Consider the following 14222-nt stretch of genomic DNA (forward strand, 5'->3'; position numbering starts at 1 on the left):
ATATAAACATTTTAACACCAAATTAGCAAGATGTTCATGTTCTCAAAAGTTGCTCCTCCTTTTGGAGCCTGTGACCGCATTGTTGTGGATGGAGTCATAGAATCATAGAATAACCAGGTTGGAAGAGACCCACTGGATCATCGAGTCCAACCATAAGTCAACAGTGAAAGTACGCAAAGGGTACTTAAACTGTCATCTGAGTATGTAAAGGCTCACTGAGCTAGCGGTTAGTCACTGAACTAGTGTCTTGGATGTTGCCACTAATGTCTTTTTGGATCTGCAACACTCAAGGCAAAGTTACAAATTAGTGCTAGAAGAATGCTTCAGATGATTGTTATTACACAGACAAAAACCTTGCCTGTAGTTTGAAAGGCTTAGACCAGTGGTAACTCCTTTTAGTTAATCAAGAAACTGAGTGCACTTTATACTGTGAGTTTTCTAGTACTTCTTCACAGGAGCTCAAGGAAAACATACCTATAGTCTGGCTTCATGGAGTTGATTGAGCTCTAAGTGATTCTGCCTCATGAGTGTTATAAACACACTCTGGAAACTGAAATTCCGAGAGTATGAAATATCTCTTTTATTGTGGAATAAAGTCAGCAGCACTGCACGCGTGGCTGAGGCAGGGCTGCATCTAGTAAGACATGTGCCTGGTCCTGGCTCCCCTCCCCTTTTATACATTTCTTTTTGGCACGAAAGCAGTTGCTCGTCCATCTCCCATCAGCACATGTTGGGGTGGTCTTGCCACGTGTCGGCGAGCAACGCCTGCTACTGCGCTGGCTGCCACCAAAGAAAGAAGACATTTCACCCCATGACTTAAGCATTTGTCCTAAAATAAGGTACAGCGATCAGGACCAATACATTTGGATTTCCACCCCCCCTTGACCCTCCCCCACGTTCCTTTATTCAAGCCAAAATGCTGAATAGCCTGTTTATTACATGAGCTTGCAGGATGCCTGAAGAAAGAGTTTTGTCCGATGTCATGCCCCGGATCCACAAGCCCCATGCTTACACCTGGGGCCTCTTTCAACCTGCACAGTCAAAAGACAGGGGTTCATTTATGTATGTAGCAATCCAGAGGCTGACCAGGTCACTCTCAGGGCGAAAATCAGAAGCAAATTTATTCTGGCTTTCAAACAAAATGAACAGACCAAAATACTCTGGTGCATAGCCGAGATATGGGGGTGCAACTTCCCAAAGTCACAGGAAACAAATTTCAATCTGTTCAGATCACAATCTGATCCCTGAACACAGCCAAGGTCACTTGGATCCAATCTAACACACACACTGTAAAGTAATGGAGGGGAGAGAGAGAGAGAAGTGAAAAGGAAAGAAATCGCCACATCGATGGACAGCAGCAGTTCCTCGGGAACACGTCGCTGCATCAGCTTCTTCCAGGCCGTGTTGTCCATGCTGGTCCCATCGAAGTGATGGGTGAGAGCGCGCTGCGTAGCTCCTTGCGAGTTCTTTTATAAGGCCAGTGTGTGCACCATCAGCACGTTTCGGGGGGTCTTGCCGCGTGTGTGCAGAAGCTTCTTTGGGAGGGTCCAGTCCAGTTGGTCCGGCGGGTGGAGGAAGGCGGTGGGGGGGCAGTGCCCACCACTGCATCACCTCCCCCTGAAGCGGCCGGCTCAGGACCGTGAGCTCAGCCGGGCAAGGGGGAGCGGTGCTTACTCCTGCACCTCCCCTCCACTGAACCCGGCACCACAGATGAGCCCCTCAGGCAATATCCTAAGATCCGTCTTTGGGGAGCGCCTGCTGCTGCACCCCCTCTGCTATTCATTGCTGGTGCCCGGAAACAAGGGCACAAATGGCCAGCCTTCAGATGAAGTTTAAGGCAAAGAAAGAAGTAAAGTCGGGCTTTACATCCTAAAACACATTTTAAATGCCACACATAAGTGATAGATATAAAGGACAGGTGGAGGATCATGAGATAAGTCTGAGGCCTCTCATTGGAGTGATCACAGATCAGACAGCTGATTTTAGATTGCCCTGTTTCAAAAATCAGAATTGCTATGCTAAGTAGTCTTGAGCTATTTCACTGTGTTTTGGTTAAACTGGAGTGTCTAGACTTTGAGCCACTTTGCCCTTGACTGAAACAAAGAAACTTATGCTTAATAGTTTAATTTAACTGTTAAGGCAGGTACACTTTATACAGCGCTGGAGAAGACCATTTACAAATCACCATTTCAGACTGCTTCTGTCCAAATGTTACTTCCTACTTGTGTGCCAAAACATGGATTTTGGTTTGCCTTAGCTGCTTTAAAGCTGGGTCATTGTAAAGCCTGTTTTGAATATGACAAAAAGTAATGGATCTTTTTATAGAGACATAACAGAATACAGTGTTCAGGAAAGCTCTGTCTTCCAGTTGTGTAGGCATAGTCTTGTCACAAGGGAAGCTAAGATGTTGGGTATATTGACTTCAAAATCTGTTCAGTTGTTAGATTGTTATGTTATGTGTTTGTGGGTTTATTTTTTAATAGTTATGGGCTAGAACATTTAAAAAGTCCATACAGATTCATTGTGTTTCCTTTGTATTTTGTCACCTGCTGTGGTTGGGGCAGCAGAGAGAAAATAGCTCCCAAATACAGAAATGTGAGTTAGAAATGTGCATTAAATTAATCAGATTTTTTGATACAATGTCTGCTTTTGATCTTAGGGCCTTTCAGTTATCTTGATGATGTCCCATTTAAGATAGGAGACAAATTCAAAACCCCAGTGAAAGTTGGATTACCCATTGGATTTTGCCTGCCTGATTCTTCTCAGCTTGTCAGAGAAGCCCAGGTAAGTGACGTGTTCTGCTTTTCCACGCTTTTCCCCCTCACCCCTGTTCCCCCAACAGAATCACAGAATTGTTTTGATTGGAGGAGACCTTTAAGATTGTCAAGTCCAAACGTAAGTGTGGTGCTGTAAATTGCAAGTAGTCACAGTTTGCAAATGTGTTCAAATGTTAGTCTTGTCGGTCCTGTAATGTCATTTTGTGTGCCAGGCAGTAGTTGCAGAAGATCTGTTAGAATGCATAGAAAGATAAAAATATGATAGGCCATGCAAAAAGCTTCTACTTATCACTTTAAAAAGCCTAATAGCATTTATCTTGAGTGGGAATTCTTTTCCAGCTGTAGGGCAAACAGGTTACAGTTTGGTACGGATGGCTTCCAGGTCTTTGAGGAGAATATCTCTTTTATCATAAACTCTTGGTAGCATAAAATCAATTGCTTTTGCATAACTTGAAAATTTAATCTCCAAATGCAGGTTGTATTACAGGAAGCTTAACTGAATTATGTTTCTCATTTGGATCCATGATTTTCCTTGGTCAGTCCAAACTGATAATTATTTTCACTTTAGCTGTGACAGACTGCTGTAGATGGTTCTGCTTTTTTTTCCCCCCTTTTTTCCTGCCTTTTTCATTATAACCATTAAATGATTACCTGATTGTCTTAATATACTTATTTCCATCCAGTTAAGCTGGTATGGGAGAGCTAAAGGAGACTGTAATGTCCTATTGCTGGATTCATTTTGCTATCTCTCCCATTTTCCTGCCAAGCTGAAGGTCAAGTATAGTATACCTGATTGGACTGCAACACCTTGCATAATATGATGTGACTGTGTAGACTATGCATCTCACAGTGCAGCTTGACATTTTACAGCTGTAGTAAGAGCTGTTAAAAGAAAAAAGTGCAGGGAAGCAAAATTGACCAAAGCCACATATTTTTATATAAATACCCTAATTTTTTTTTAATATAAAAAATATATGACCAAAATATATTGGTTTTGGTCAATTTTGGCCACATATGACAGTATACACATACGCACACAAAACTATGATATCTCTGCTCAGATAGCAAAGAATGTGTAATGAGTGGTGCCCAGCACTTCTACTAGTGAGTTGTTTTTCAAAGTCACCTTGCTGATAAATTGTGTATCCCACCTCTTGGAGTCTTAGGGCGAAGGGAAAGGAAAACTGTTACACAGTTGAGACAACTGTTCTCCAGGATCTCACTGCAGCCTGCTGTAGGATGGGATGTGACGCATCACATAGCGAGTTCCAGAAAAGCCTAGTAGAGACCTAGCAAGCCTTGCTGGTTTGTTGCTCTTTAGAGCTAGGAATTCGTATGACCCATGTCCCATGGCACAAGCACTCCTGTTTGGTTATGTGCCATTATCCTGGTAAGGATATCTTATGACTTCTTGTCTTGACTACACCCTGGACTTAGCTTGTAGGCTGTGTTCTCTGAACATATTGTGGTTATTTAAAGAGCATTTGAGGCTGTTTGTTCTTAAAATATTAAAGCTTTAAGTAGATTTAGCCTGTTCAGAGTTTTGTCCTCTCAACCAAGCCATTATGGTGGCCAGTAAACTGGTAGTGAGTAACTTACAAATGCCTTCCTGTGCTAACCTGGCCCTGAAGGAGCTTATGTTAAATGAGAAAAGCTTGTGGGATCCTGTTGTGCTATTAACTGCAGCAAAATTTGCTGCTGCAGGTAGTAGTCATTTTTAGTGTAGCCAGTATGTTCCCTTTGGCTGGTGAGATGTTGGCATTGGGGCAAAAATACCTCTTAAACCAGTGGAGTGGGTATAAAACTCTAATATCAAGTCCCTTAGGAATCTTTTAGCGGGGAGCTGAATAATACCATATCAGTCTTCAGATAGAAAAATACACTGCCATATTCTTGAATGACTTGTGTAGCTTGTGGGCAGGGATTAGTTCAGTGTTTCCAGATATGGGTATTATTGTCCTAGTAATGCATTAGACTTTTCCTTGCTACATTTGTTGTCTATGGGGGAGAGGGTGGGAGGGCTGTGAAACTGATCTTGGGATGATTAGTAGCTCTAAAGCAAAACTAAATGTAGGAAGGAGGCAAAATATGATGTTATAGTCTAGACTGTAGCCAGGTTTTGCTGCCAGAAGCAAAATGAACTATTTCTGGTGTCTTCTAGTTTTGCCAGTCTGTAGGTTACAAGAGATGCTAGGAAAAAAAAAAGAAATTATGCTTGTCCATGGTAATTCATGTAGCTCTTATTCTGCATTACTTATGTTGCTCTTAGAAGTAGTGTCTATGATCCTTATAATTTGTCTTTTTTTTTCTCTCCTTTCCCTCCACCCCTGGTCAGTATGACTTCTCACTGGAAAAGAAAACAATTAAGTGGGCTGATGATATAAGAAAAATTCAAGCTGCCCAGAGAGAAGCTGGACATGAGGCAGAAGAAGCATTAGCAAACTTGAAAGCAGCTCCAGAAGACAGCAATAAAATGGGGTACTCAGAGGGACCTTTACCTGAGACCATGCCTCCTCCTATTAACCCCATCCTTGCTAGCCTGCAGCACAATAATATTCTTACTCCCACACCAGCCAGCAGCAGTGCTGTGAAGCAAAAGGTTCTCAGTCCACCTCGTCTGAAAGCAGACTTCAACCCAGCTGATTTTGAACGTGAAGAAGACCCATTTGACAAACTGGAATTAAAAACTATCAATGATAAGGAAGAATTAAAAAATATTCTTGAAATTCATGTTGGTACTACTGGGCCAATTGTTGCACAGCTATTAGATAATACTTTGCCTAAAGGAGGATCTGAGTCTGTGTTGCAAGATGAGGAAGTTCTGGCATCCATAGAAAGGGCCACATTGGACTTCAAGCCCCTTCACAAACCCAATGGATTTATCACTTTACCGCAGTTGGGAAACTGTGAAAAGAGGTCCTTGTCTTCCAAAGTGTCCCTGTCTCCTATAACTTCAGTTAGCAATATCAAATCTCTATCCTTTCCTAAGCTTGACTCCAATGAGAGTGATCAAAAATCATCAAAGTTCACAAGCACTTTCCACAGCACTACTTGTCTCCACAATGGCACTTTGCTCAGCTCTTTGCAGACCTGTGCTCAGAGTAAAACTAGTGAACTGTATGGACACCATAGTCTTTCTACTCTAAATGAGGACAGTGGCATGGAGACAGCATTATCCTTTTCATCCAGGCTGCCTTCCCTGACTGTGTCCACAGTTTATAAAGAAGAAAAATCATCTCAAAGCACAACAACTATGGTAAACATGTAGTAGATTAGAATTGGGGTTGCTGGGAAGATGTGGAGGTGCGGAGGCAAATGTTGCTTCTAAAATGTCCTGTGGCTTTGGTTTTAGTTTCATTTGATGGGAGTGATGTGTAGGTCCTCTTAACTTATGCAGCAAATTGATCAGTCCAACAGGTCTTCATGCTGGCAGTTCTGAACCTCAGATCATTACTCTGCAGGTTTCCCTGAAATCTGGTATTTTTAGACCAATTCTGGTGATTTTACCTTTGGGTTTTCAGCTCTTGTTATTTGTAGTTGCACACCTTTGAGCTAAGCATATAAGATATCTTCTTTATATGGTCCTGCATTCTGTCTTATCCAACTGAGATATATCAGATTCTGAAGTGCTATTAGGTTATGAGTCAAATCTCTTCTAGATTTGTTCCTCTGCTTGCTGCTTTATTTGCTGGAAATAATGGGAAATGCAGGCTTTTCAAGGAATGCAAGCAATAATAGATTAAAAACTACAGATGTGCTGTGTTATTTAGGAAAGAAAAAAGTGCTTGCAGTTGACATGCAGTGACGTAAAATATCTTTTTTGGGTTTTTTTCTTTCTCCTTCCTTGAGATCCTTTTAAAATCTAATCTTTAAAAGGAGGAAAATGATGGTCTGAAAGCTGGTATTTACCCCCTTCCTTGTGAAGGAGGGTGGAAGGATTTCTTGGTGGATACCAAACCAGTCTTGAAGATGACCTCAGACTGCTAATGTTACAGCCATTTGCCTCACAGCTCTGAGACAGGAGTTTGACGATTCATTTCCTCAGACTTTGAGCAAGTTGTAAAATTACTTTGGAGATTAAAAAGAAAATAGACTTACAAGGAGAGGTAATAAAGATCTTAATTTGAATCTATTTCTGTTTTGGAAGTAGCAAGAAATAGGTATGCTGACAGATCTAGTACTTTGTGTTTAAATTTTAAGACTTCAAGACTTGGTTTATGTTGTCACAATATGGTCCCAGTGGCTGGAAAATGACAGCTGAATTGCAAGAAACTGAAATAAATGCAGCAAAAGTATTGAAGTAAATGTAACAATCCTTGGAGTATGAAAATGATAGAAAGAAGTCAGTCATCCCCGTGACTGGGAACAGAATGGTCATGTGTCCTTTTTCTGCAAGGTTACACAAGAAGCCTGTCCTTTTTAGAAAGCCTCAGGACGATTGTATGTTCTGGTGTATTACACAGTGAATTAATTTTTTTATTTTTCTAAAAAGACTGGTAATTGTAACTTTGGATTTGGAGTTGCCACTGGAGTTTATGCTTTACCAGTGAATTGGATCTAGGATTTTTTGGATGGAAATAAACCTGTGACTTTTCTGAAGCCACAGTCTTTCTGTCCTGGGTGGTACCTTTTCCTCTTTTCTTGGAAGCTCACTGCTTTTTTTGCAGCATTGGTAGAGGGTGAAATGACTAGTGAAGACAACAGGTTGGAATTAAACAAAGCTGATCAGAGACCTGATTAATATGCTGCATTTTATTTACAGAAATTTCTGGTTACAGGAGGATGAGGCACTTCTGGTGAACCATTCATATACTGCCACACTAGTGTGATGCGTGCAGACACACCAGCTGCAGGCAGGGATGAAGTCCCTAAAAGTAGGCACAGTGTGTAAGCACATACTGAAAGTACTGCATGTCTGCTTCTTGAAGAGTACTAAAACGCAAGTTTGAGATGTAAGGGAGCATAACTGCTGAGTGACCAGTCCTGACTTTGTCCCCTGTGATTCCTTTAGATGTTTCCCTCCTCCACTGGAAGTCACTGACCACATGCACAGGTTGTCAAGCTCAAGTAGGTTGAGGAGGAGGAGTTGGTTTTCCCAGACTCTTGAGTCTCTGGTGTCAGAAGCAGTTTTGGTTTTCCTGGCTGCAGCATCAATAACAAAGCATCATCCTTCAACTTGATAACTGGCTGATTTCAGGGCTACTCCAGACCCCCATTTCAGTGTATCCTGTGTTCTAGTGCTTTTTGCTCCAGGAAAAGTGTCTGGAGAGGATGTACGCAAAGAGCTTTCAACCTCTCCCCCACCATGAGGAGAGGTTCTTGGGTAAATCAGTCCATCGGACTGAATATGATTTCTCAGGCTACATTGTTACCCTGGAAATGAAAATGGTCAGAAATGCAGAACTAAATCTCTTTGGTGGTGTTTTGTTTGGGTTTTTTTAAATAAACAAAATTTGTCAAAATCCTAATAGATTTTCCCAGAATTTGTTTTCTATAAACAGTTTTTTGTTCTTTAATTTGGGCCCAAAGAATGCTTTTCTGAAAGAAGGGGACAGCTATCTATGTTGGCATAATAAGTATTAAGAAATGTGAAAAACTGAGGCTCTTGATCCACAGTGATTTTCTTGCAGTGTTTTCTAATTCTATTTAAAATGCAGGAAGACTTTTAAATGGATTAACTGAAATGTGCAGATTTGGTGGGGCAAAGTTCTGAATTTGCACTGCTGTTATCTTGGGCAAAGTAGTATAAAGTGGTGGGTCAGTTCTGCCCTCTGGCAGCCTGGTTCTGCAGAAAATGGAGCAGGTATACAGCAGGGAACATTACCCAGCCTTGTTGGCATCCTGGGAATAGGATCAAGTGTTGGGGATTAGTAGAAAAATCACATATTCCTTTTTAGCCAGTGTGCCATATTGCTCATATCTAGCATAAGAAATGCAGTCCTTTGAGTATAGAAAAAGAGTATATGTTTCTGTTACCCCTTCTCATGGTGAAAAAGTCAAGAGAAGTCTCTAGGCAATGACTTCAAAACTATCATTGTCATTCAGACAGCGTAGCACTGGATCAAGAGCTGAACAGGAGACAGCATGTTACACTGAGCTGTATGAACATGTAGCTGTTACAGTGACAGAATAAACAAACTTACAATTATTATGAGGAGGGACACATCCTTCTTAGAGTATAATCTGTTTATAGAATGCTGAGAGAAGAAATTAGCCTTGTGATGGCTATTCTATAACTATACACAACTGTGTAATGTCTGCATCTCACTTGTGGAAGCTTGATAAGACTCCCTGGTGTGGCAGACATTCCCAGATCTCTCCTGTAAAGTCCTTCTTCCCCAGCCGTAGCAAATTCTGCTCACTGGTGCATAATGTTTATAGTCATCTTATTTGTGTGTTGTCCAACAGGTACACTCAGACTATAAGGAAACAGACATCCCTGTGGTAAGTTCCCAAATGCCTGTGTGCTTGCACTGATCTGCGTTTTTGAGAATCTCCAGAAGTTGTGTTCCTTTGAATACAGAAAATCGTAGGTGATGAGTAAACTTGGGGCGAATGAAGCAATCTCCACGCTTCCTCTGAGGTACAGGGTTTGGCTATATCATAAGGACCTTTACTGTTGCAAAGGTTGGGTATTTAAAGGCTTTGGCCCCACTGATAGGAGAGGGTATATTGTGAAGAATTTGGGTTGTTGATTGTTGTTTTAAGGGTAAAAAGAGTATGGTGGTAATCAGACTATGTGCAACGTTTGGTTTCATCCTAACAGTGAGTAACTTCCCAAGGGCAGTTTGGAAAGCCTCTCAGATTAATTACATGGAGTATTCTGGTTCTGCACTAGCCAGAAACAGGATGTGGGGATGCAGATGAACGTTGTCTCAGCCTCCGGGTTTTCCCCTTTAGGTAACACACGAAAATTTCCCAGTGTCTAAAGTGCCCAATAACACCAGCTGCACACAGAAGGGTGGCCCCACTCCTGAGCTACAGCAGGTCCTCTCCACTAGCGAGAGGCAGTGCGTAGAGATGGTCGTCAACATGGGATACTCGCCTGAGAACGTCCTGAAAGCCATGGAGAAGAAGGGACAGAACATAGACCAGGTAAGAGCTTGTGCACTGGGAAAGAAACCTTTGGTTGGATGCTGATTCTGCTGAGAAACAACCTTGGGCTTACAAAATCTATAGGGGGAAATACTTTTATTTTAATAGGGTTGCAGCCTGTAGCTACTGTGGTATTAACCACTAGAAAAGCTGTCACCTTGCAGTAAAGGCTCCCAAAACCAAAGAAAAGAGTATCTGTGCCCGTTTCTGACGAGTGTCTGTTTGAGCCAGCCACACCTGTGGGTGCTGGGTTAGAGGTGTGCTGAGCTTGATATGGGCTCTTAGCTCCACGTGAAAATGGGAGAGGTACTGGGTCTTCCCAGGAGCCACAAAACCATTCAAAGGAAGCTTAGCATGGCTCTACACCATGTGTAGTGCCATGTGAGGAAAAAAAGCAGCCAACTTCACTTGTTCTGAGCATAAGAGGTTACAAAGCTGATATCTTGTAGAGAGATTGGCTCCTGCAGGCTTATGACAGCCCTGAAAGGCTCTACCAAGGCACCACTGATCGACTCGTGCACTCTAGTTGTGGTGCTTCCTGCATCGTGTGTTGCCTCAAACACTTGCTTAAAACAGGTCTTAGAGCATAAAGCGCCTCAGGGTGAAGCATGGTTCTGGGTCTTGGATCTGCTACAAACAAACATTTGAAAGCAGGGAGAGCATGGCTGTGGTGTATTGGGCATGGACTCCTAGTCAGGATCGAAGACCTTTATTAAGCAAAAGCAGTCCCGTTTATAGAATCATAGAATCACCAGGTTGGAAAAGACCCATTGGATCATCGAGTCCAATCATTCCCATCAAACACTAAACCATGCCCCTTAGCACCTCATCCACCCGTCCCTTAAACACCTCCAGGGAAGGTGACTCAACCACCTCCCTGGGCAGCCTGTTCCAGTGCCCAATGACCCTTTCTGTGAAAATTTTTTTTCTGATGTCTAGCCTGAACCTCCCCTGGCAGAGCTTGAGGCCATTTCCTCTCATCCTGTCCCCTGTCACTTAGGAGAAGAGGCCAGCACCCTCCTCTCCACAACCTCCTTTCAGGTAGTTGTAGAGAGCAATGAGGTCTCCCCTCAGCCTCCTCTTCTCCAGGCTAAACAACCCCAGCTCTCTCAGCTGTTCCTCATAAGGCCTCTTCTCCAGCCCCTTCACCAGCTTTGTTGCTCTTCTCTGGACTCGCTCCAGAGCCTCAACATCCTTCTTGTGGTGAGGAGCGATTCCCCACAGGATTCGAGGAGCGGCCTCACCAGTGCCAAGCACAGAGGGAGAATAACCTCCCTGGAACTGCTGGTCACACCGTTTCTGGTACAAGCCAAGATGCCATTGGCCTTCTTGGCCACCTGGGCACACTGCTGGCTCATGTTCAGTCGGCTGTCAACCAACACCCCCAGGTCCCTCTCCTCCAGGCAGCTTTCTAGACAGACTTCTCCTAGTCTGTAGCACTGCATAGGGTTGTTGTGCCCCAAGTGCAGGACCCGGCATTTGGCCTTGTTTAACCTCATGCCATTGGACTCTGCCCAGCGGTCCAGCCTGTTCAGATCCCTTTGCAGAGCCTCCCGACCCTCCAGCAGATCAACACTTCCACCCAGCTTAGTGTCGTCCGCAAACTTGCTAAGGGTGCACTCCATGCCTTCATCCAGGTTATTGATAAAGACATTGAACAGGGCTGGACCCAGCACTGAGCCCTGGGGAACCCCACTTGTCACTGGCCTCCAGCTGGATTTCACACCATTTCCCACCACTCTCTGGGCCCGGCCATCCATCCAGTTTTCCACCCAGGAGAGTGTGCGCCTGTCTAGGCCAGAGGCTGACAGTTTCCTAGGCAGAATGCTGTGAGAAACTGTGTCAAAGGCTTTACTGAGGTCTTTACTGCTTCCAGCTCTTCCTTCTTATTCCCCATGCTGTGTGCATTGATGTAAATGCACTTCAGCTGGGCTGGCGAACCTTCAGCCCTCATAGAGGGAATAGAGTTCATTCCCAATTGCCTGGTCACTGGAGTAGCTAGCTCCAGAGTGCCAGTATCTTCCTTACGGTCATGAGGTGTAATTGCCCCCACTTGTTCTGTGGTGATGTACTGGTGGTCCTCACCAGCACACCCTCTCCGAGTCACTGGTGTCCCACTTCCAGGCTCACTCCCGACCAGCCTGGTCTCATCCCCCTACCCCTTCACATCTATTTTAAAGCTCTGTTAATGAGCCTAGCTAGATTTTCAGCAAGGGCTTTAGCCCCACTAGGAGACACACGTGTCCCATCCCTAGTAAGAAAGCCTGGGGGTGCATGGGCCACCCCATGATCAAAGAAACCGAAGCCCCTCTCCTCACACCAGGCTCAGAGCCAGGCATTAATTGAATTCTTCTTCCTGACTTCCTGCTCCTCTGTATTTAGCATTGGAATGGAGCAAAACACTATTTGAGCCCCAGAGCCCTCCATCATTTTCCCTAGAGCCCTGAAGTCTCTCTTAATGGCTTTGGGCTTTCGGTTCTCTGTGTCATCACCACCATTTCAGAATACTATCAGAGGATAATAGTCCATGTCTTGGACCAGGGAAGGAAGTTTTCTAGTTACCTCCTTCACTGATGCCCCCGGTAAGCAGCAGACCTCTCTGTGGAGCGGGTCCGGTCTGCAGATGGGTCTCTCCATTCCTTTTAGAAGGGAGTCCCCTACAACAATCACTCTCCTCTTCTTCTTAATGGAGGATGTTTTTATCTCTTTCTGAGGATGGTGCAGCCTAGGGAAAGATTCTAGGCTGTGGGAACCATCATCCTCATGCTCAGGATTGGATTCCACCTGGAGCACCTGGTACTTGTTCAGCAGGGGGATCTGGGGTTTTGCTGTCTGGGTGAGGGGAGCAGGTTTCCTTCATCTGGCAGGAACTTGCTGCCATTCCCCATCCCTTGTTCCCCCAACCTTGCAGTTTGCAGGTGGATGGTGTTTGGACACACCAACTCCAGCAGGCTGCTGAGTTAGTGAGAGGGCACTGCTCCACTGGTTTATCTCCCTCTCACACTCCCTGATGGTCCTCAGCCTCTTTACCTCCTTCCTTAGCTCCTCCACCATACAAAGGAGTTCCCCCACTCGAGTGCAGCTTTCACAAGTGGAGCCAGTACCAGAGGCACGAGCTGGTGTGGGAGGGGGCACTGCCTGCAGCCCAGGGTCTGGGGAGCTGCCTGCACCCACTGTGGCTCTGGCTAGGTGGCAGCATCCATCCTGCCTGCTGCAGCACATGGAGCAGCTTTAATCATCTGACAGGGGGCCACCATGGTCCTCGGTGTCTTCTAGCTAGTCTCTAACCGCTCTCTGCGCCCTGCCCGCTCAAACTGCCTCATAACAATAACAAACCCAACACCAGTTTGCCACACTCCTGTTCACCGTGCTCCCTAGGGAGCGTTTAAATCTCCCGCGGTAGCCGCCGGGACCGCCCTCTCCCGTCAGGCACCGCGCGGGACCGGCTGTTTCCGGGTGTCAGGCGCCCAGCGCCGCCCGCCCCGCTCTCGCCTGGGTTTTCCTGGGCTTTTCCCGGCTCAGGGAAGTGCCCCACCGCCTCAAATGGCCACCCCGCCGCAGTACTCACCGTCCTGCCGCTGGATGCTGCCTCACTGAGGCAGTGCTTTTCCACTTGCACAAATAGCTTGGTTATGCTTTCTTGTTTTCCAACATTGCATAGTCTGTTTTTAGCACAATTATCTACAGCTCTTAGCAACAACTGGTGGCCTTAAGTCCTGAGTTACTGATATGGAGGTGGCCAGGTCCACTCCGGTGCTGCCACTTGTCCAGCGGTAATGTTTTGTGGCATTGCTGGGGTCACTGAATGTGGCGTATTAAACACACACAGACTCTGCTTTCATTTCAAGCTAAGACCAAGTTTATTGTTACAAGCCCATATTTATACCTTAGTGAAATGTCAACAACAGCCCTGCAAGTCCTTCATAAAAATTTCCACAGCTGTTCTTCTCCTTCCCAGCTCCTCGTGACCACTGTTATTGTTTCTATGCCTTCTTGTTTTTGCCACTGATGTTGAATTTTCTCAGGCTGGAGGCTGGCTGGTTATCAAAGCTCTCTGCACTCTTATCTGCAGAGGCTCAGCAGCATTCATGGTCATTCTTGCTCAGCATCTCTTCTGACATCTCCCCCTTTTTTGTTTTCATGAACTACTAATATTTGTCTTAACACTCTATCAATCAAGCTTTGCACTAGTTTGATTAAACAAGGCACACAAATCAATATGCTAGAAAAAACCCAAGTAAAATCTTAAAACCTATCATGGCCAATTTTATAATCCAAGGTCCAATTCCAACAAAAAGTCCTGCACATGTATTCTGTTCATTCTATATTTGCAATTTTTCTGTTAAATCT

At 44.6% G+C, this 14222-nt stretch overlaps 1 protein-coding gene across 2 annotated transcripts in view; it reads left to right on the forward strand.

Annotated features, from left to right (window-relative positions):
- Window positions 1–14222, forward strand: part of LOC138733829 (ubiquitin-associated protein 1-like) — a 97822-nt gene that overhangs the window by 61255 nt on the left and 22345 nt on the right. For both annotated transcript variants that reach the window (XM_069881326.1, XM_069881327.1), the window contains exons 3-6: window positions 2660–2784; window positions 5113–6033; window positions 9186–9221; window positions 9678–9872. In XM_069881326.1, coding sequence (XP_069737427.1) covers window positions 2660–2784; window positions 5113–6033; window positions 9186–9221; window positions 9678–9872 — 1277 coding nt within the window. The remainder of the gene's footprint in view (window positions 1–2659; window positions 2785–5112; window positions 6034–9185; window positions 9222–9677; window positions 9873–14222) is intronic.

This window comes from Phaenicophaeus curvirostris, assembly GCF_032191515.1.
Source record: "Phaenicophaeus curvirostris isolate KB17595 chromosome W unlocalized genomic scaffold, BPBGC_Pcur_1.0 scaffold_35, whole genome shotgun sequence".
NCBI classification, from domain to species: Eukaryota; Metazoa; Chordata; class Aves; order Cuculiformes; family Cuculidae; genus Phaenicophaeus; species Phaenicophaeus curvirostris.